We start from the raw sequence: 22,703 nt of genomic DNA on the forward strand, positions 1-22,703 counted from the left end.
AAAAATACAACAGACACTGACCTTACAGTTGTGCAATTTTGTTTGCTATGTGCAGGTAACATTTTACAGACAGTACAAGACAATTAAAGGAAACTTCTACTGTTTTGGTGCAATACTATGCAGACACACTAAATACAAATAATAGACCATACACTTGTGTATGGCAAATTCAACTTTTTAAAGTTCCTTTATGGATGGGGGGCTGTGATTATTGTGGACAATAGGCCTACTGTGATGTGATAGCCTATAATTCATTAATGGTTATTTTTCTCCTCTGTCTATCTTCCATGATTGGCTGAGCGATGCCCCGGGGGTTCTCTCCCTCCGTCTACTGTAGTGGAACAATGAGGTATTACTATGGCCGAGGGGGCCATTATTCCAAGACATTTGGTACTACTAGAAGGAGACATCTCAACAGTCAAGGTAGACGCGGAGGAGGAGAGGAGTGGTCTTAACAGGTTACTTTATTTAAAGGTTGACATCGAGGTTACAGCTATTAGACAGTGTCTACTATTCAACACAGGTGTTACCTATTCATGACAATCATTCAGATCTTATCTTATCCTGTCCTAGCCTATTCTTAACTTGGAACGGGGGAGCCCTGAAAGGCCTAGCCGTCTTCTTCCTCGGGCGAGAGAGCGCCTAGTCTGAATGCACTTTGGCCTTTTATCAGCCCAGCTGGGTGTGTGTGTCTGTGTGCGTGTATCTATCTGTGTGTGTGTGTGTGTGAGAGTGTGCGTGTGTGTATGTTTGTGTGTGAGTGTGCATGTGTGTATGTTGGTGTGTGAGTGTGTATCTAATATCACTCTGAGCTATTTGTAGCAAGATATTGCAATACGTGTTCCTATCTTCCTGCTGTGTCTGCAACAGTTGTTGTTGCAGTTTGTGGCCTAAAAGGTCATTCTGACCTGTAAGTCTGTGTTACCTTTCTGCTTTACTCAAACCTTACTAACTTCTTTTAACATAACGTAAATGTTGGAGACACATACTCCCTCCTTGCGCCACTTCTGTGGCGCACCAGAGAATTTCAACATTTAACCTTATAGAGCATGAAAAATGCAAACCCTTTAAACTCAACAAAAATCAATAATAATAAACTTTGACAAAATGAAACTATAGTGGCCACTGTTAACTTAATATAGTATGAACCTTAATAAAACCCTGTTAGACCCTTTTAAAATTCAACAACATGACAATAATGAACAGCATATTATGACAAAAACCTTTTACAATTGTCTTTCATTTTTTGTTCTTCGGACCATTGTCCAGTCCCGCAAAACCCGCGCACTTGCGAGAAACGACACGAGAGTGACCTGCGCATGTTTGGAATTGCTTCAAAGCAACTCTTTTCCAGTGCGGAAAGGCACAATCGCAACAGCCCCCCCCCCCCCCCTTTCAACTATTCTGGGAGGCTGGAGGGAAATCCCAGTGCACCCATGTGCATTGGTGCGTAGCTGGGAATCGATGACTCGTGCAACTGGATCCGTTGAGAAGGGAGACGAGAGCGAAGACCTCTCGATTTCCAGATGACGACGTTGATGACTGCTGGAACTCCTCTGATGTTGGCGACGTAGCCGGCGGTGGAAGGAACTTTTCGTTGACCGGTTTCAACCGGTGTCGAGTTGCTTCTCCCTGACAGGTGGCACCCCTCTTGCTGGCTGTGTAGAGCTCGCTGGGATGAGTTGAGCTGTGTGGAGGACGACAGACGACCCTCGGTTCTGGCTGTCAGCTGGCCATTGACATCACGCTGATAGCACGAGTTGAGAGCGTAGCTTAGCACATGGACCACAGCACAATATTCCCCCAATTGTTCACAGAAGGAACAGGATTCTGCACCTAGTTTTTTATCGAGGCCATCAGAAAGACAGTGATAGAAGAGAAGAGAGATAGGGAAAAGAAACCTATCCAAACCCAAACTTCTAAATAACTCTCTACTCCTTATTAGAGAACTGATCTTGTCTTTGTTACGGGAAGTTTTGTCTGCCTCACTTAATTTTGTAACCTAGGTTCACTGTATCACTGCACATACGTGTAATCTAATCACACTTGATATAAAGCTTTTTGGAAAAGCTAACTGTAACATCAACAACAAACAATAGGTTTTGTTCTTACTCTATTTAATAAGCTTGATCCTGAACCCTAAATTAATCACTTATAACTAGGGCTGTCAAAATTATCGCGTTAACGCAAGGTGATTAATTTCTGGAATTAATGCGTTCATTTTTTTATCGCAATTAACGCATGTGCAGATTGATCCGCCCCGTACATCCCACCGGCTCTGTACTACAGCCACTCAAACGTTGCAGCTGACCCAGGATCAGTAGCTGCGCGCAGCCAAACATCACAGCACGCTAGCCCATGCCGTGTTTTAAACTGCTAATGGTCACGTCTGTGTCGGGGGCATAGATAGTAGGCCTATATAAAATCAACTGCCGCGGAGCCACTCAAACGTTGCAGCTGACCCAGGATCAGTAGCTGCGCGCAGCCAAACATCACAGCACGCTAGCCCATGCCATGTTTTAAACTGCTAATGGTCACGTCTGTGTCGGGGGCATAGATAGTAGCCTATATAAAATCAACTGCCGCGGGTGACAGTTGATGTCGGGAGCAACAGGAGGAGAAACATTGTCCGCTCTGTTCAGAGCCCGCGAAGACACAAACGTCTGCAGTTTTCAGAGGTGTGTGTGAGTAGACATCAACATAACGTTGGCTTCCTGGCACAAATGAACAGTCCCCTAGGACGTGTTCGCGCGTACACACACACACACACACACACACACGCACACACACACACACACACACACCGCGGACTGTAATCAAGTTGTATTCAAGAATGCACAACCTATAGATTCACCAAATAAATGCCATTATATAGCCTATATTTGCCCAAAGACATAGTAAAGAGACAGACCAATTGAATTATGGTGTGGTAGGTATATATTTTAGTTTGATTTAAATACATTTTTAGTATTAAAACCATCATTTGGATTTTCAATTAATAAAAATTCAAATTTTAAATGTACATCCACCTTCTGTCCTTTATCTTTCCGTTCATACAACAATATACAGAGAAAATAAGAATTTTTCGGGCATATTTCGAATGGTAAAATTAATCGTGATTAATCGTGATTAATCCACAGAATCCTGTGATTAATCTGATTAAGAATTTTAATCGTTTGACAGCCCTACTTATAACTCATTATCTTCTTAAATGAATATTAAGTCTTTTGATCATTATCTCTTTTTAACCTTACTTTGCTTGTAGTGTTTTCTCTATGTGGCATTATCATTAATATTGTACTTATTACCTTTCTTTAACATGTACTTATATTATTTTTAATTAATGTGCTTTCTCAAACTCCCCCTCCTTTTCAAATGTTTTATTTGAAACACAAAGAAGGAGCATATTTAGTTAAACATTCAGCTAAAAATAAGGTTCCCACTTAGTAGTGAGCAATTGTATTCAAACAGGAACAAACAAACATGTGGCTTTCTCCCAGCCCCCTTAACAATAACCCCAAAACGGTTTATCAATTTAGACTGGTAACCCTTTTTTCAAAAAATCCAATTCCTTGAATCGGTAAAATGTAAAGGAGCAACCCTTAAAAAAATCAGGTATTCTGAAAGTGTGAGAATAAGGTTGGTTCAAAATCCTACTAAAACAACAATTATTCCTCATTATTTTTAATACCTCTTCACTTGGGAATATTTATTCTTTATTAACTTTATTATCTTTAAACTTCTTTACTTGGGAATACTTAAAACACTAATCTCTTTTTGAAATAAAATTAAACACCTCAAGTCATGCTTTCTTTTTGACTGAGAAAAAAACAACACAATCTTTTATTGATTTGAAGCTGGTAAGACACTAGTCGTATCTTTTTGAAAATAACCCTAAACCTGCTTTTCTTAAATGCATATAAAGGGGAACCTATTAGTTATCAACCCGGTCCTTTATACTTTTAAATCCTACGTATCTACTTTTTTCAAAACATTATGTCGTTTTAAAGGCATAACTAGATTAGTTTATGTTCAAAACAGACCTATTCCACTTGCTTGCTTGCACACAATTCCTAAATTTAGGGGAAAACACCATAATCAGAGAATTGTCACAATATAGAGTACTTGCACTTTTTTAAGTGGAGCTAGTGATTCCACCCTCCTTTGATGGAATGTCCACTTTTTCAGTTTAATTGCAAAGGAAACCCCCTCACATCCGCTGCTTCAGTGCCTTCTTCATCCTAGAACACAAGTCAGATGTCAGGAAATGTCATTATGGCACATGTTACTTGCCATCTATGTAGTTCTTTCATCCTGTAGTCCCACACACAGGGCATTGAATGTCACTTTTGGCACGGTATTACTTAGCCACGTGCATATAAGCCTCCATCTTTGTAGTTCACTGGGCATTGGCAGAGCGTTCTCTGCCGGTATGCGTTGGCTCCAGTCAGACTCGTTGGCTCCAGACCATACTGAAACTGGAAACTGCTCTGAGCAGAGCAGGCTTCAGGCTAAATATCTTCTTGAATCTCAGTCCATTCGTTTTTATATATCTTTTTGTAAATTGTCTTTTTGCGGCATCTGGTAATGCCAGGCAATTTGTTTTCTTCTTCTTTATACTTTTTTTCTTTTTTCTTGATATTATATATATTTTTCTTTTCTTTTCTTCTTTGGGCAGAGAAAAAGTACTTTCAAACCTGTGATTTTTCAAGCACAATACTTAATTTAGAATAGTCTTTAGATAGTCTTTAGTCTTATATCAATAGTAACTCTTACTATCCTGAAAGGGGATTTATTTGTTCATCTAACTCTTCAAACCAAATGCTAAACCTTTACTTTCAGTGCACTGTAATCATTTTTTCCAGTGCACTGTCTCAGTTAAACAGCTTCTGGAAGAGAAAAAAGAAAATGTCACACATTTAAAATAGAACCAAGGGATTCTCAAACCTTCAAAATGTTGCTCACAAAAATCTCTTACTTTTAATTTATCACGATGTTATTCAAAAGATTGTATCACTTACCCAAAAACCACAGGATTTACTGTTTTTTACTGTAATTTGAGAGCATACTTTTCAGCCTAAAGGACTTATGTCTCAGCAAGATTTAGAAAAACTTGTCCATGCATTTATCATTAGTAGACTTGACTACTGTAACAGTGTCCGTGCAGGTCTTTCAAAAAAAAAAAATCTATCAGACAGCTTCAGCTAATTCAGAACGCTGCTGCTCGAGTCCTTACTAGGACTAAAAATAAATAGATCACATTACCCCCGTTCAGAGGACTTTACACTGGCTTCCTGTCACTCAAATAATTGATTTCAAAATACTGATGTTGGTTTATAAAGCACTAAATGGTTTAGCGCCAAAACACATTATTGATCTGCTGATACGTTATGAACCGTCCAGAGCCCTTAGGTCGTCTGGGACAGGTTTACTCATGTCCCAAGAGTTAGGACTAAACGAGGAGAAGCAGCTTTTAGTTTTTGTGCACCAAATATCTGGAACAAACTCCCAGAAACCTTGAGGTCTGCTGCAACCCTTAGTTCTTTTAAATTGAGTCTGAAGACTTTCCCGTTTCCATTTTAACCTGTACTTTTTATTTTTATTTAAATGTTCTACTCCTTTTCATTCGCTTTTAAATGTCTCCTAATGTGTTTTATGTATTTTAATCTTGCCCCTGTAAAGCACTTTGAGTGGCCTTGTGTTTGAATTGTGCTATATAAATAACCTTGCCTTGTTTTGCCTACTCAGGTGTAAAACTTGATTACAATCACTTATTAGTGTGAATACTGGAGCTTCCAGCATTCACACTACTATTATCCAAATCTTTATTAAACTTATTTTTCCGCTTCTGTTTTGTCTTTAAAGAATTCCAGTGTGCTGTGTGGTGGACACGCAGGTGTCTTTGCGTCTGGTAGATTTGCAAGAATGAATCTTTCCCATTTTAAGGCTTTTCCCATGAACTCCTTGGAGAGCTCTCCCAGCCAGTAGACCATTTTTTCATTTTCTTCTTTGATTATCATCATATTGGTTTCAGTTTCTATGAAATCAACTATGATCCCATCTGCGGTACATAATATGGCGCATTTATAGTTGTTTTTAATGCTTCTTTTCTGCTTCTCCTTGTTTTTACAGGGATTGCTTCAATCCATCTTGAGTATCTGCATACGACTACTAATAAGTATCGTTTTCCTTTTACTGGTGTTAACATGTCACAATAATCTATTTCTAGATGCGACATGGGACCCCCTCTGGGGAGGGGAGTGCCCCCTGGGTGTGTAGTTATTCCCGGTCTGACATTTGCTTCTAACCACACAATGCATTTTCTTGTGAAACGCTGCAATTTCCTGTCGGGTATTTGGAGACCAAAAATTCCACTCTGTTGATATTTTTCTGTACATTTCTTCTTTTGCTGCATGGGCTAAACCGTGTGCATCTGCTACCAGTAACGGTATCAGGCTACTGGGGGCCACTAATAGGCCTGCATGATTTCTCCATAGCCCTGTTTTATCTTTTCATGCTCCTCTCAACTCCCACTGTTGTTTTTCACCACTTGTTGCTTTCCCCTGCAGCCGAGCTATCCCACCTTTTTCGGGATTCTGGGAAAGGGATCCCTTACTTTGTCGACTCTCCCTGAGATTTCTTCAATTTTTGTAATCCCGGTAAAGGGTTTTTTACTGGGAGTTTTTTCTCAGCCGAGCTAAGGGTGTAAGGGCAGGGTGTCATATTGTATCATATTGTATGGAATGTAAAGCCCACTGAGGCAAATGTCTATTTGTGATTTTGGGCTATACAAATAAGATTGATTTGATTTGATTAGCCTACTTGCTTGATTTATTTTTAAAGATATCCTATTATACTACTTTTCTGGTTTTAATGTCTTGTTAAAAACTGCTATAGAGCAACCTGACACGAATCACATCACAAAAAACTATGTAGATTTTCGGGACACTCTTCCTCTTACCCTAGCGAGCACAGCAGTCTCTCTCTACACACTGCTTTGAGCTTCTCCGCCCCTCCCCCCCTGCTGCAAACCCCACTCCGTTGTGATTGGTTACCTTCCTTCCAGCAGCGTGAAATTTTCAGGAAGGTGGGGGCATGCAGCCGGAGCTTGCCTGAGCAGCATTACCATACATGGAAACATGACAGAAACTACCCGAGCGTGACAGAAACTACCCGTAAATTTGAACAAGTTCGGCTCGACCGGCTGCCATAGTTTTTAGTGCTCTGCACAGCCACCCCAGACGGTCAGCAGAGAATACGTCGAAATGCAAGTACGTAATTATTTGATACTCTAGTATGGTTAAACATGACTATAAATCATTATAACAACGTTTATAGGTCATAAAAGTCGAAAAGTATCATAGGTCCTCTTTAAATACAGAGGTTATTGGTCGTTTTGGAACATGTCTTTCCCAATTTAAAACATAAAAATAAAGCAGCATTGAAAATACAGAAAATAAATCTTGTTGGCCTACACTAGCATGCTGTTCTACAAATAACTCAATAGTTGAAATAATAAATACAATGTGTTTTCCCCTTAAATTGTCTAAATGCATTTCAAAGACAGTAACAGTGTGGCACTTCTTTAAACTTACTGAAACTTGCAGGGGCAATCACTCTCATGTATTCATCAGACTTTTCTCTGCGCTGTCTGAGCGGATAGATAGGTTGTGTTGCCACAGTGATGTGGAGTCTTAAACTGTTCTAGCTTTGCCAGCACTTATTTCTGTACAGCTAAATAACCCCATTGAAACATCGCTGCGTTTAATTTCGCCAACAGTTCAATTCAACGTTGGCTTGCTCCTGCTTACTCTCCCGCACACATGCCTTAGTCATGCGCCCCTGATCTCCTTAAAAGGGTCAGGGGTCTATCATGAGCCAGTCAATTTTTTATTTTTTTTGGAATGGCATTTTTCAGGGCCTTCGAAGATCGGGGCCCCACATTTAGCTTGTTTAATAAAAAATAAATAAAAAAATGCCCCCCCCCCCTCCAAGTCTGTCGTACTTTCCCCCGCAGTCCGTCGGCCCTGCCCCTGTGTTCCCACATTTCTGAGTAATCTAACTATGTAATGTAGAATAGTATGTCTGTGATTGTGTGTGTCACTCCTATTCTAACCTCTTTCTGTCCCCTCACTGTAACCCTAACAACCCAGCTGTGATGCCTGTACCTCATTGCTAAGTTGGTCACAAAACTCCAAAAGTGAACTTGAGACTGATCTGAAGGCTTCAGGGCAAAAGGCAAATTTACTGCATGACAAGAAGAGCACACCGGGAGAAGACATACAGTCCTATGGTTCTTTTAGAGACATAAGCACACCACAGGGGCAGCGAGAAAAGCCAGAAGGGAAGAAAGTGATCAGCTCCAATGAACACCTCGACACAGAAACATCTGCAAATGAAACTTCAGAGAAGGACGTTGCTGACCGGGAGAGGGATTACCTATGGTACATATGGAACACGTTCTCCATCATTTCAATGATCCGTTTCTTCAGGAAATACCTAGGAAAACATTTGCAAATGACGCAAGGAGAAACCAGGGCCTTCCCAGGGACCTGCACTGCTGCCGGAGTGCCTCTACCCGACAGCCAAACTCTGCAATGTTTCCATTCCAAATGCATTCAAGTCTTGTCTAATAAGATGTGGAGGGAGGAGTTTTTGGAGTGGTTTGCAAGTGATCTATTGTACTCCATGAGGGCTGTCTGTGACAGAAAGGGTGGCATGGTGATTGAGGACTTTCAGATGGTGGATGTGTTTGACATCATGGTCCCCGTTAGCCCACCTGATCCATATAGATTTCAGTGTCTGCTCTGGAACAACCAGCCGTGTGACCTGCTGTCAGATATGCAAGTCTGCGGTCAAATAAACCTGGTGGAAGATGAGAAAATCCAAAATGGCTGCCTTTGTCAGTCTCCTGATGCAGATGATGTGGTTTGCCTGCTGCATTGTGAGTGAGAAAAAGACAATTCACTGATGTTTGCAATGACCTTCTTTGCACAAAGAACTCTGCGTTCCTGTCAAAGTCACAGGTTACCAGGTGGTTCCAGAACACTATCAAACAAGCCTGGGCACAGATTTCACACAAATATGAATTTGAGCTGATCATTCGCTACGTAGATGCTCCAGGTGGTTCGATTCAGATCGGGGAAGAAGATAAGCTTCAATATAAATCCTGTACTTCAATACTATTGCTCATTTCTTCATCCCTTCTTGCTCCCCAAACAATTTAGATACGTTCTGGGCCCTGTCCCTGACCAACTAAGATCGTCTTTTGGAGCACATCTCTAAACGCCTGCCTGAACACTCGTGCCACAGTCAAACCCTAGAAATTGCACTTTTTCTTCTCAGGAGGCAGACCGCAGTCTCAGGAAGTAGTGCACTCAAGGATTTTCATTTCAAAACAGCACTGATTCATCTACTTTTGACAGGAGACCCTTCGCAGTGGAAACCCCATTATGTGACCTGTAGGCTACGAGATTCTCTACTTCATGGAGAGGAGCCTTGAGAAAAAGCTGCTGCCCCACACTCTCATTGGGAACCCTTTAACTCAGAAGGGTGTTCAACTCCCTGCTGAGTTTACTGGAGCAAAGAAAGTGAATCTCTTCCATCCCCTTGTGGCACACGACTGCATCTACAGAAATGCAGTGCTGCATTTCCAGGAACTGCTCAGAGATACACATGTGCTGAGACACGATTATGTTGACAAGTGCTTTGATCTTTATGTTCTCTGTAAATAAATTATATTTTGAAATCAAGAGTATAAATTAAAATTCTAATCCCTTAACTTCAAAATGATGAGTGACAGCATTGTGCAACAGAATTATCAGGTGGAGATTTAACTAAAGCAAGATAAAAGCTTCCTGTTGCAGCAGCAGTCAGACCAAATCTATATATGGTTCAGGACATTGCAATTGTATTTACACCAGACCCAGGCTAAAGTGGATGATAGATACACTGGTAAGAGCTGTGTCTTTAAGACATACATGTTCAATGAATTGTGTTTAGTTAATCTTCTACTGGATTTGTGCGAGACTCTACTTTTAGGTTGTATCAATTAAGGTGTGGTTTGTGCCTCAATCTGCTATTAAAAAAAACAAGTGCGAAAAAGCCATTTAATTTATCATTTCCAGATGGTATTTTATTCAAGCCCCCAAATGCTCCAGTCCATGTCAGGGTCGTCATCAGAGAATGTTTGAGCAGCAAAGGGCTTTGGAAGGGTAGCACCAACATTTTCACCCTTGCTGACCGTCCAAGAAGGGCTGGAGATCATCTTAGCAAAAGCTTTGGGAGTAGGACATGAGAAATGCCAAATGTTAGTTTTGACTTAAGCCAACAGTTATTTTATGCTTCAAAAATGTCTGATTGAGAAAATTAAGCTACTATGGATTTGTGTCACCATTGCCCTGTTATGCAATATTCATTGAATTGAGTGAGTCAAGGAAGGTTATGTCAACTCACGCCTGTATGTGCCGGAACACTTGTAGTCACAGCAGGTGCACACAGAGTCAGGACCGTACAGCTCCCTCCAACTAAAAATAAATAAATATATGTTATTCGATCGTGAAATACCATTTGCCACGGACAAAACAAAAGCAATAAAATAAGACCGTTCGTCCACTTAGTTTTATGGACATGGAGGTACACAGCAAACATTTAATCCTGCTGGAGACTTCAAAAAAGCAAGCTGCCACCACCTGTGATTGTTTAAAATGTAGCCTTAGTCAACTCACCTTGAGGTAGTTGCATCATAATTGCAAGCCTTTAAACTGGGAGTTGGAGTAGGGTCCCCCACAAAGACCTCACAGTGCAAGTAGAGATTCTGAAAGACATTTGGTTGCAATTTTAGCACATTCTGTTTGACAGCAAAGAGCCCTCTTCCACATGCTTTTGGCATTACCTGTGATGAGGAAGCCCAGTCCCTGAAAATCAAGGAGCCCACACTGAATTTCTGGACCAGCAATGAGGCATCAGGGTGGAACATCGACTGTTGAGTCACCTTGCCATCAAGCATGCATCTGCAAATCAACAAGATTAAAAAATAAATAAATACACAACACCAACCAGGTGGCATGTCCACTGTATGCTGAAATCATTTTAAATCTTACCCTTGGTTGTCAATTATTGTATATTTAGGTGTCGAGTGAGGGTTAGGAGAGGCTGTGATGAAACACTTATTGATGTAGGTTCTCTGATGTTCAGTAGCTGCAGTGCCAGTGGGTTGCCTGGCCACAAAGTACATTGGCTGGCCCAAGGTGTAAGTTTTGGCAATTGGGATGTCGATTACTGATGGAATAGAGAGACAGTGGACAATTTTAAAGAAATTAAGAGGGCCATCGCTCATGGTCACCAATTAGTGCCTGGGTTGCAATAAAATGCACAAGGGGTTTGTGGAGATATTTAATTCCTGCCTGATGGGTCTGAATGCAGTGAGGAATTACTTCTATTGAACATTTTAGTACACTTCCAAAATAAAATAAAAAACTGCTATGGTGGCATGAAAATCATACAAACAAAAAGCTGGAGTCATTTGAGGCAACCTTCAAATGTTGGTGTTGATACAGGTGTTAGTAAAGATGATCTGAAAGTACCAACGTTGTCCTTGTCCCTCGAAGCACATTTGACTTGCCTGTTTAGGTGAACCAATTTATAGCACCTCTAGTTTACCCTGCTCCCGTCTACATTTTAAGCTGCCATTTCCCACCATGTTAGTTGACTTCACAACATGTCACTAATTCTGTCTGAAGAAAATGTAGACCAAGTATCACATTTCTAGGTTGCCGGGTTTAGTTTAGACATCCTTGTGCATTTGAAGGCCTGCTCCTTTTTTGCGACCAATTTAAGCAAGCCGGCCACTTGATCAGAAAACGTTGCACGTTTACATGAATGCCCGCATGTGTGAACATAATCAATTGACATTTATAAAGAGGGAGCATACCTTGACCAAGATCATCATCACTTTTGGGTGCAAGTGCTTTGAAAACAGTTCCTCCTTGTAGTTCCGGATAGAAGCCAACTTTATAGGAGTGATAGAACCTGCAACAGACAAGTGAAAACTCGCGTCAATACAAGTCAGCAGGCAAAGGGTTGCTGAAATCCAAATTCTCATGTTACAAAATGTGTAATCTTGACTTTAAAATCTCTTTACGGGAATAAGTAAATACATTGAATAACCCATCACTCAAATTCCTACACAATCCCACCAAAACAGAAACTAAAAATGCTTACTTGAAATAGTTACACTGCAGGAGGATGTCGAATGGCATCTCCCTTAAAATGTGACTGGACGGCTGGTAGTGGAGGATAGTGCCCAAGGTCACAACAGATGGATGAACCTGGAATAGAATCATTTTGGGAGTCAATATTAAGCACAACAATAGTTATGGAAAATTTAAGATAAAGAAATGGACCAGTACAAACCTCCACTTTGTAGCCACAGTCAGTAAACAAATAGTACTTAAAGTTGAAATGGGTGCTGGTATGTTCGTTAATTGGACAGGTGCCCAGTGTCAAATCTTTGTATGCATCCAAAGTCTTAAAGAAGTCTTTCCTGATTCCTACAATCAGTCCATCATTATAGCACTGGAGTTCAACCACACTTGTTGGTGGTGAAGTTTGACTAGTAATGGAATGAGCCCCGAGTAACATTTCCTTGACCGCGTGAGGGACCTGTCTGGCATTCTTATCTGGCCTGAAAACTTCTCTCGGTACTTTGTCATCTGAGACAATCACATACTTAGGAAGCAAATGAATATTACTACAGACAGTACAAAACTGCAAAAGTACAAGCCCAGCACAAAACAGTCCCATGTTCACTCCAGAAGCTGCTCTCCGACTTATCCCTTGGCTGAACTGGTTAAGTATGAAAGCCATGTTGCACCTGGGACCTTTTGTATTCTGCAGCCAGGACAAAAGCCCACAGCTGCTGCAAATGCCAATCAAGAACAACCAATGAGAGGTGCTCAATAGTAATCCCCCCTAAATTGTCTCTTGTGTCATACACAAACAATAACACTCAAATACAGAAAAGTGCAAATTGATTAGTTCTCTTGACAAAACTGTTTTGAATAATAATTCACGAAGCAGATTATTATGTTATATTTATAGCATATATTTATAGTATATATTTTCTACTAGGCCTACTGATAAACCTAAAAGAGTCTTAATGTAGGCTAACTTTCAAAATAAAAGGATCAATCAAATTCAAAAAGATTGGGTAGATTTAAAAAAGTGAAAACTAAATTCGCCCAATGAAATAGGACAATAGACAATAAGTTAAACTTTTGTTTTGTGTTAATTTTCCTAACATTTTACAAGTCAAAAAATTATATTTAGGATTATTTTATTTTTTTAACCACACCCGGATGGGACGCAACTAATGACGTCAATACAAGGAAATTCCAACACGGTCCACTCGGCTACATGTTGTTTTATACCATCTATGGTTGTGCCGTGAAGCTGAATATCCCTCGTTAGCTTTTTTTTCTGTAAAAACAAAGCGAACCAGTGGTGTTGTGGTTTTTGTCCCCTTTGTTTGTTTGTGGGACGTACACTCGTTTTCAACCCATACACGTTTGCGCTACAATGCAATTGTTAGCCAGCTAGCTAGCATGCTAACAGCTAGTTAAGGTTGTTTTGATTGTTCTCGTGAACATTAGCGGCGCCAGTGACGTATATCGAAGGGATACTTGGATACAAATCCACTCCAATCCAGAAACAAATGTATGTGTTCTACGTTTGAAAGGAGAGTCGAAGTAAATCGTGGGTAATGTTGCAGCTAACTGGTTAGCTAACGTTAACGTCAACCTGCAGTTGGCCCAAACAGTGGACGTGTGGCGAGCTTCCAAAGCTCTCTGCGAACCGGATCCAATGCGTGGGATGATGGGGACCCAAAGTAGCCCTGTCAAGAGTTACGATTATCTCCTGAAATTTCTTTTGGTGGGGGACAGCGACGTCGGGAAAGGAGAAATCTTGGAAAGTTTGCAAGACGGATCAGCAGAGTCACCCTATGCCTACAGCAGTGGTGAGTAGCCCTTATGTTTGTATGTTTGTTCAGTTGTTTTGGATTAATTAATTAGCCTACAATGAGCAACACGGACTAATTTGTGTGAGGGTTGTGTGTAATCTCTCAGGGATTGACTACAAAACCACCACAATTCTGCTGGATGGAAGAAGAGTGAAATTAGAGTTATGGTAAGTACTCTTCTTAATTATTATTTAGGGAGCGTGTCTATGTTCCCACACCCCTGTGTTCCCACATTTCTGAGTAATCTAACTATGTAATATAGAATAGTATGTCTGTGATTGTGTGTGTCACTCCTATTCTAACCTCTTCCTGTCCCCTCACCCTAACAACACAGCTGTGATGCCTGAACCTAATTGCCAATTTCAGGAACATAGGGCTGTGGGACCATTGGGCTGTGGCTACATAGGGATGACCCCATTATTTGTAGCAATGTGGAATTAACAATTCAACCAGGGCTGCAGTAATATTGAAAACAATATTGTGTGTGTGTGTGTGTGTGTGTGTGTGTGTGTGTGTGTGTGTGTGTGTGTGTGTGTGTGTGTGTGTGTGTGTGTGTGTGTGTGTGTGTGTGTGTGTGTGTGTGTGTGTGTGTGTGTGTGTGTGTGTGTGTGTGTGTGTGTGTGTGTGTGTGTGTGTGTGTGTGTGCCTTTAACAGGGACACGTCAGGTCAAGGCAGATTCTGCACCATATTCCGGTCGTACTCTCGTGGGGCACAGGTGAGGTCTTGCAGAGCAATTACAGTGTTTTTTTCTCTTGTCTTATAATTCTGTAAAAGAAGTCAAAATGTTTGTCTGTCATCCTGCAGGGGATCCTGCTTGTTTATGACATCACCAACGGTTGGTCGTTTGATGGCATCGACCGCTGGATCCGGGAAATTGACGAGGTAATCCCATGCGTCTTTGATAAATAAGCTCAATAAATGCAAGGAGCAGCATATGTATATGTCTATATGCATCTATCCCTTTTGGAAGATCACTGTCTATTAGATAGCGCAACTTATGAGAAGGAGATTTGTTTAAGAGATACTGCAGAACTTGGGTCAAATAAGCTACACATAGCAACAGTGTTTGTTGTTTATTTCCTTTAGCACGCCCCAGGAGTACCCAGAATCCTGGTGGGCAACCGGCTTCACCTGGCCTTCAAGCGGCAGGTGCCAACGGAGCAGGCGAGGGCTTATGCGGAGAAGAACAGCATGACTTTCTTCGAGGTCAGTCCTCTGTGCAACTTCAACGTCATCGAGTCCTTCACAGAACTTTCACGTATTGTGCTGATGAGGCACGGGATGGAGAAATTCTGGAGGCCCAATAGAGGTGAGCTAGTTCATTCTTTTTTGCTCTTAAAACATTTCAGAAACTAACAAAAATATTGTGAATTCCCAAAAACAGTCTACCAGTTAAACAGGATAATTCAGATTCAGATCCTTTAATGCTAGAATGTAACAGAAGTACAATGTATTGCTTACTTTCCATTGCTCCCCAGTACAGACTCTTAAAAAAAATTGTTTTTTAACATAGATTCCCAATAGTAGAAACAAATTAAACAAAACAAAACATCAGTGACACAACAGGTTAAACAACAGAAATTATCCAAATATCATTGTCAATGTTATCAACGTTTTCCATTGTTACCATTCCTGTGGTAGAAATCATCAGTTCCAGGGAAATTAATTTAATTGAAGGTGTGCTGATTCTCCAGAGTAAAATGGACATGGTTTCTTGGAATCCATGCTTTGAGTTTCATGAATGAATATCTGTTGGAGCACCGCTAGGATCAGAGCTTTAGGGGTGCCTTTTTAACATAAACCCCTTTTCACCTTATTTGACAAAATACTTTAAATGTTAACTATGTGACTAGACTTACAACAACAATTCTGAGAAATCTTACTTTAATAATGAGCCACAAAATGAGATGAAATGGGTTTCATGCGAATGCATTTGGGCTCTCAGTTTCAGTTTTTAGCCATATCCAATTTTTACAATACCAAGACTTATAGATAACAGTGTGCAGAAATAGGGAAGCGATAATAATATTATCATCTCTATTTCAATCTTTCATGTTTTCACTTGATGCAGACCTCTGAACCTAGCTTACCTAGGCTATAGCTAGTTGACATGTGTCAGACATGGCTGTAAAACTGAGACTCTCACCCATGTGAGAGTTTTATGGACCTGTTTCAAAATAATCATGCCCATTTAGGTTTTCAAAAGCTCTGTCGACTTTGAAGGCATGTAACGACTACATCCCAGCATGCTAGCATAACGCGGTTGACAACTACCTGTTCGTCTGGCTGTGAACTTTAAGGTTAATACCAGCTGTGGCTCAAAAACTGAACTCGCAAAACACGGACCACTTCTTCTAATATTTTTCTTTTACAATTGTTTTTAGCGGTGCCGGGATAAAATGTAGGGGTCTCCTGAAAAGAGGTTAAAATGGCCACTGACTGTTTAATTACAATTTTAACTTATTCTGCCGGTCCAAAAATAAATTCCAAACCAATAAGTTGCAGTCTCTTTAACTGACTGTTTGTTTGAATGGCTTATGTCTTTCTGGTTGCAAATCACAGGTACATGCACATTTTGTCTTTTTTGTGACATGGTTGAATGAATGATACATTTTGCTAGAAGACAAACATGTGTATGTAAGCTGTTTCCCACTCCATTTTTGGAGGGCAGGGAAAAGAAGAATAAAAAGCATAAAATAACGGTAAACCTTTTTGTTAACAGCCTGAGACAAAAAACTAAATAGTGAACTATGCACGGATCACAATCTTTATCTGGCAAAGGATTTTCACTTTTTTCCAAAAGGTACGGTTAATTGACACACAGCAAAGTTGTATTGTGGCCATATCACACCTGCATTTAAACTAAGTACCATTTGCCCTCCTGACAGTAACATCTATATCCCCCTTGTCGTCCCCCCCCTCCCACAGTCTTCAGCCTCCAAGATCTGTGCTGCCGTTCTATCGTCTCCTGTACCCCGGTGCACCTCATTGACAAACTGCCCCTCCCCGTGGCCATCAAGTCCCACCTCAAGTCTTTCTCCATGGCCAACGGCATGAACGCGGTCATGATGCACGGACGCTCCTACTCAGTGGCACACAGCGCGGCCGCAAGCAGCAGCAGCAGCAGCAGTGGTGGTGGTGGCGGCGGGGGGAGCGGGAGCAAAGCCAACAGTCTGAAACACTCAAAGTCCTTCAGGCCTCCGCAGAGCCCTCCAAAGAACACCTCCTCATCTTCTAAGGGGAACTGTAAGATTTCATAGTGAAAGGTGTGGACTAACGGTTGCCTCCATAAGGGCAAGTATTAAAAGGTGCCGTTGCTCCAAGAGAGGTCATATGGCCACGAGGGGAGCTAACCAGCAAGTCTTTCACCAGACACGGATATATGGCTGTGAATTGACATTGGACATTTGGAAGTGATGGATGGTTTTGTTTCTGCTCTCTTGCTGCTGACATCATGTTGGATGCCAGTCAGTTTACCTGTACTCTTTGACTACAGAGGCTCACTGTGATCAAGTTAGAACAAGATTTTCCCCGGGACCAACAAGATGTGAATGAAAAGGATTATCACTCACCCACCGGTTAACACTACAACAAAGTGGAAGGGACATCAACTAGCTTTTATTTGGAAAAAGGATTGTTTACCTTTTATTGAAAGTTGGACTTGGAAGTTGTTAATATGCTGTATGTACTCATTGTTTTGGATCTTGGAGAGCAGCTTCTTACGCTTGTTTTGAATGTTTTGAGAGACTAGCTTTGATGTTCAACTTACATGTTCTTCTACCCAAGTGGAAATCGCCTTTGCAATCTCACAGGTGCTGAGCTTCTTATTTAAAACATCAGTTTGGTTTTGGATAAGGCAGGCATAAAATGAATGTCATGAGAAGATTAGATGGACTATTACTTGACTTTGAGAGGTATCAACCATTCTCTGTGTCCAGTAATACTTACTTCTGTGAAACTGTCCAGCGTCAAGCCACGTTGTCTTGAAAACTTCTTGTGGTGAAATGAATCCACCATCCATCTTCTCCATCAGTCATTAGTTGGACCATCTGTTGACTTTCTCAGGCCATTTTTGCCTCATCAATCTCACAACCCTCAGTTGTATCATGGCGGCAACTGGTTTAAACCACGATAAATCTTAAAATGTTAACTCGTGGTGCAACGAAACCTTGTACAAACTCAGATCTGTACAAATAGCTTGCTGCGTAGTCGTGGCGTTTTGCCTTCATAAAGTGCCACAAGGGCATCTCGGTTATTAACGGGAATTTGTAAAAACATTGGCGTCGGTAAGACAAATCTTTTTAATTTTACTGCTTTTTTTATGTTTTATGTACAAGCTTTGTATTTATGAATGTAACAATATTAATGTGCTACTTTCTGTGGCCACGTGGTTATATGCAAACTAAGAATCAGAGGTGGAAAAGTCAGCGCGTACATCTGCTACTGTACTGTTTTTATTGAGCGTTGCTTCATGTCTCTTAGTAGGCTATTTGCACTTATTTTAAAACTTTTTAAAAAGTGTGTAAAATTAGAAGGTTAGAAACTTTATCGTAGACTTTGCGTTAACAGTGCAAAGACCCTGTGCTGTCCTTTTAAGTTGAAGACTTCATAAAGCCTTTCCTTTTACCAGAGCAAACCAATGCTCTTGTTTGTTTTAATAATTCAATAATCGACACTTACCTTTCTTATTGTTAAAATTGTCACTTTTCTTTCCACCTCTGATTACCATATGCTGTATATCCTCTCCCAACATTCCCAGCGTCATGGTTTTATGTCTGAGATTTATAAAAAAAAAAACAAAGTGATTCGGGGCATAACAAAACTATTGGTGCATGTTTTCTACTGGCGCCATGTTTTCTGTGGTTGATTGATTGTTATTATAAGGCTTACAGAACATTTATAGCACTATATGTAAACGTTTGATAATGCTTGTCGTGTGTCAATGGTTTGGATACGGGATTCATTCGAATTTTTCTCCACTGAAAACAGTCACCCATCAGAATAAAGAGTCAAAACTACACGGTCGTTTTGTGTTTTCATCAACGTCTTGTGTGTCATACTGAGATTTTTCTTCCATCAAGGTCATCGTGGGAATAGCTTTTGTACCCTTTTGTCCAGTCCGGGGCCGCGGGTTCTCAAGTGTAATAAAACCCCGTGGGGGTAGGGGATGGAGGTGTGGGGGTGCTGAATTGATTATCTGCTCTCTCGGTATTGGCTTGTGTTTTTGGATAACCGGCACATCGCCGCGGCGCATGAATGCAACGCGGTCAAAAGTCAGCCAAAGGTTGCAGGGTCACTTGGAATGAAAAGACGAGGGTCGCTGCTTCTCATCGCCTCGGGAGCCGCGCCGGGACAAAGATGAGTCGCACACCATTGAAAATGTGGCGCTTTACGCCTTCCCACCTGACCGTGGCATCTCTGAGCTCCGTGTGAATGAGGGACGGTGGTAAATAGACCGACGTCTAGACAAGACGGACGTAAACAACAAGTTTTGCTAGACGTGATGCGACACGCCCCGCCGTGGGGGGCAGCTCTTTAAAATGTGCAAGAAAACTCTTACGGGCAGGAAGTTTGCGTTGCGTAAAACACCTGGACATTTTTAAATATCAGCAGCGAGGATGTAATTAAAAAATAAATCATCTAGACTACAACAGCTCCCGGTTAGAGAACAGCTCATTGCCTTATTTATGAATGACACTTCTATAAATGCTGTCTGGGCGCATTTTAACGTTGGATTTCTCACCGGAATGTGTAGCTCCGTGCGCTCGGTTGTTGGGACAGCTTGCCACCACGGCCCCACGTTTGCTTTGATGTTTTTACAATGTTTGTCCAGTTGCTTAGCGCATGGTGCTGCTTCATAAGAGTTTCAGACGCTGGACGTTCATGGGGGCGGTCAGAGGGGCTGCCCTTTCCACCTCCATTCACACTACTGAAAGGCTGATGTTGCGTCTCTCTCTTTTTCATTGTGCAGTGTCGTTCGCTTATTTCGCTGTTCGGGGAAAGCGACCTGAATGAGAGTTTGGCCATTGTCGCAATAGTCTTGTTTTTGATTATCAAGGCGTATATTTTTAAAGCAAGCCTAGTGCATTTTTAAACGCGTTTTCTGGGATGTATTTTGTTCAGTAAATGTCAACCGTATGGGAACTCGTCTTGGTCTTTGGGACTGATTCAACTCTGCTCCCTGCGCACAGAGAACCTATTTCCACAATGTGTGCGCACACAAACGGACGACCACATTTGAAAAGTCGACGGTAGACAAATTCCGAATGTAAGGACCTAAATTTGGAATGGATTTACTCGGTGGACGATTCATGCAAAAGAGCAATAATGCATAAAATTCATGTGCAACTTTTGGAGGATAGATTCATAACGGGTACAAGTTGGCACAATGCACCCAACTCAAATAAGCCAGTGCTAGGATGGATACGCGTGTGTTTGGTGATGCTCTTGCTTTGCGATTTTCCCGAACTTTCTTTGTGTGCAAGTGTGGCGGGATCCAAAGTTGAACACGAAGGATTTTGTCCCAACAAGCTGAACTCCAATCTGTGGGTCGATGCGCAAAGCACCTGCGAGAGGGAATGCAACGTCGACGAGGTGGTGTTATTTCTCTTTTCCCAATAAGTTATTAAAAAAATAGTATTTATATTTTTTAATTTCTCGTTAACATGTGCTTTCATAAGTGTTATTTTGTGTGTGCATTGTGTCCGTGCAGGACTGTGCTGACTTCGAGAGATGCTGCACCAACGTGTGTGGCCTCAACAGCTGTGTGGCGGCACGTTTCTCTGACGGCACCCCTGCCCAGCCGGGCGGAGGAGGAGGAGACGATGCACCCACCTCAACAGCAACCTGCGAGGGCTTCATCTGCAGCCAGCAGGGCGCAGTGTGTGACATCTGGGAAGGACAGCCCATCTGCAAGTGCCAGGACCGCTGCGAAAAAGAGCCCAACTTCACATGCGCTTCTGACGGCCTCACCTACTTCAACCGCTGCTACATGGACGCAGAGGCCTGCGTCCGTGGTGTTGCTTTAACCGTGATCGCTTGCCGCTTCTACCTTGCCGGGCCCCACACCAGCCCGCTGCCTCAGGACACCACCGCCAACCCCATCCCTATCTCCTCTCAGGAGGAACCCATGCCCCCCACGCTGTACTCCAACCCCCACCACCATTCACTCTACGTTGGAGGCACGGTCAGCTTCCACTGTGATGTCACTGGAGTCCCCAGGCCTGACATCACGTGGGAGAAACAGAGTGGACGGCGTGAACAGCTGGTCATGAGGCCCGACCGGATGTATGGCAACGTGGTGATCACTAACATCGGTCAGCTTGTCATTTACAACGCCCAGGTGTGGGACACAGGCATCTACACCTGCATTGCACGGAACACTGTGGGAGTGCTCCGTGCAGACTACCCCCTGTCTGTCATTCGCCGGTCCGATGAAGATTTCTCTGAAGACCCTGAGATGCCCATGGGCCGTCCCTTCTCCCCAGCAGACTGCCTGGCCCAAGTGGACACCAGAGTGTGCAGCGGGGAGCGCCACGTGGACTGGTTCTACGACGGCAAGCTTGGCACCTGCATGGCCTTCAGCAACGGAGGCTGTGACGACAGCCGCAACCGCTTCGAGACCTTCGAGGAGTGCAAGGCCTCCTGTCAGAGAGAGGGCATGGGTATCTGCTCCTTGCCCGCCGTCCAGGGCCTCTGCAAGACTTGGGAGCCACGTTGGGCCTGGAATACCATCATGAAACAGTGCCAGGCCTTCGCGTACGGTGGGTGCCACGGGAATGCCAACAGCTTTCCCTCCAAGAAGGAGTGTGAGGCCAACTGCCCAAAGCCCAAAAGGAAACCTTGCAGGACCTGTCGGGTGAAGGGGAAAATGGTACCCAGCTTGTGCCGGAGCGACTTTGCTATCGTGGGGCGACTGACAGAGCTGGTGGAGGACCTGGATTCAGGGTTGGCCCGCTTTAGCCTGGAAGAAGTCCTGAGAGATGAAAAGATGGGCTTGACTTTCTTTAATACCAAACACCTAGAGGTCACTATCGACAAGATAGACTGGAGCTGTCCCTGTCCCAACATCACCATGGAGGAGAACCCTTTGCTGGTGATGGGTGTAGTGCAGGACGGCATGGCCATCATCCAGTCTAACAGCTACGTCAGAGCCATAACCCAACGCAGACTCAAGAAGCTACGTGAGGTTCTGGGTAAAAAGGCCTGCAGGGCATCGTAAAAGCCCCCTGGGACTCAGACTTATGAGCCAACAGAGGATCTGTGGTTCACCTTTTAGCACTGAAGAAGAGCATCAGAACAACATGCGAAAAGCTGACATTTAAACAGCAACTTGAAAACTATGTTAATGAAGTTATGAGATATCATTTGTATGTAAATATGTATCATTATTACATTACAGGTTGTACTACATTCCAGATGTGCTGTGACTCCATTAATGCTCTTTTTAAATACGTTTCAATAGATTTTTCTTTCTTTGATATGTATTCAGTCTCTTTCAGCAAAAGAAAAATAGTAGCCAGAATAGCAGATACACAGGCTTGTTATGCTCAAGAAATAGTCTCCTGTAGTATGTTGCCTGTATTGTATTTCTTTGTTTTACTGTATGATGTTTCTATTGGTTATTATATTAGTCATTAACCCATGCGTTTTTATCTAAGTTTCTATTTGTTGTTATGTATA

General features: G+C 42.2%; 2 protein-coding genes and 1 pseudogene across 3 annotated transcripts; all 3 read left to right on the forward strand.

The window, feature by feature from the left end:
• Positions 1–6,236: 6,236 nt before the first annotated feature.
• LOC307251479 (inositol 1,4,5-trisphosphate receptor-interacting protein-like) lies at positions 6,237–9,734 on the forward strand (annotated as a pseudogene). The gene is made up of 2 exons: positions 6,237–6,271; positions 8,202–9,734. The product of its transcript is annotated as an inositol 1,4,5-trisphosphate receptor-interacting protein-like (transcript).
• A 3,664-nt stretch (positions 9,735–13,398) lies between these two features.
• Positions 13,399–19,023, forward strand: LOC307252023 (ras-related protein Rab-40C-like). The gene is made up of 6 exons (XM_080029552.1): positions 13,399–14,017; positions 14,127–14,187; positions 14,676–14,736; positions 14,826–14,903; positions 15,108–15,330; positions 16,950–19,023. Exons 1-6 carry the CDS (start codon positions 13,864–13,866, stop codon positions 17,279–17,281), a joined length of 909 nt encoding a protein of 302 aa, XP_079885678.1. The 5' UTR covers positions 13,399–13,863; the 3' UTR covers positions 17,282–19,023.
• Positions 19,024–20,348: 1,325 nt separating this feature from the next.
• wfikkn1 (WAP, follistatin/kazal, immunoglobulin, kunitz and netrin domain containing 1) lies at positions 20,349–22,242 on the forward strand (the record flags this gene model as incomplete). The annotated part of the gene is made up of 2 exons (XM_080028847.1): positions 20,349–20,615; positions 20,734–22,242. 2 exons carry the CDS (start codon positions 20,349–20,351, stop codon positions 22,240–22,242), a joined length of 1,776 nt encoding a protein of 591 aa, XP_079884973.1.
• Positions 22,243–22,703: the final 461 nt, after the last annotated feature.

Source organism: Ammodytes marinus, assembly GCF_949987685.1.
Source record: "Ammodytes marinus genome assembly, chromosome: 6".
NCBI classification, from domain to species: domain Eukaryota; kingdom Metazoa; phylum Chordata; class Actinopteri; order Uranoscopiformes; family Ammodytidae; genus Ammodytes; species Ammodytes marinus.

Coding starts and splice junctions, on each gene's coding strand:
- LOC307252023 (XM_080029552.1), top strand. CDS start 13,864: ATGCGTGGGATGATGGGGACCCAAAGTAGCCCTGTCAAGAGTTACGAT. Junction 14,018..14,126: donor ACCCTATGCCTACAGCAGTG/GTGAGTAGCCCT, acceptor GTAATCTCTCAG/GGATTGACTACAAAACCACC. Junction 14,904..15,107: donor GGATCCGGGAAATTGACGAG/GTAATCCCATGC, acceptor TATTTCCTTTAG/CACGCCCCAGGAGTACCCAG.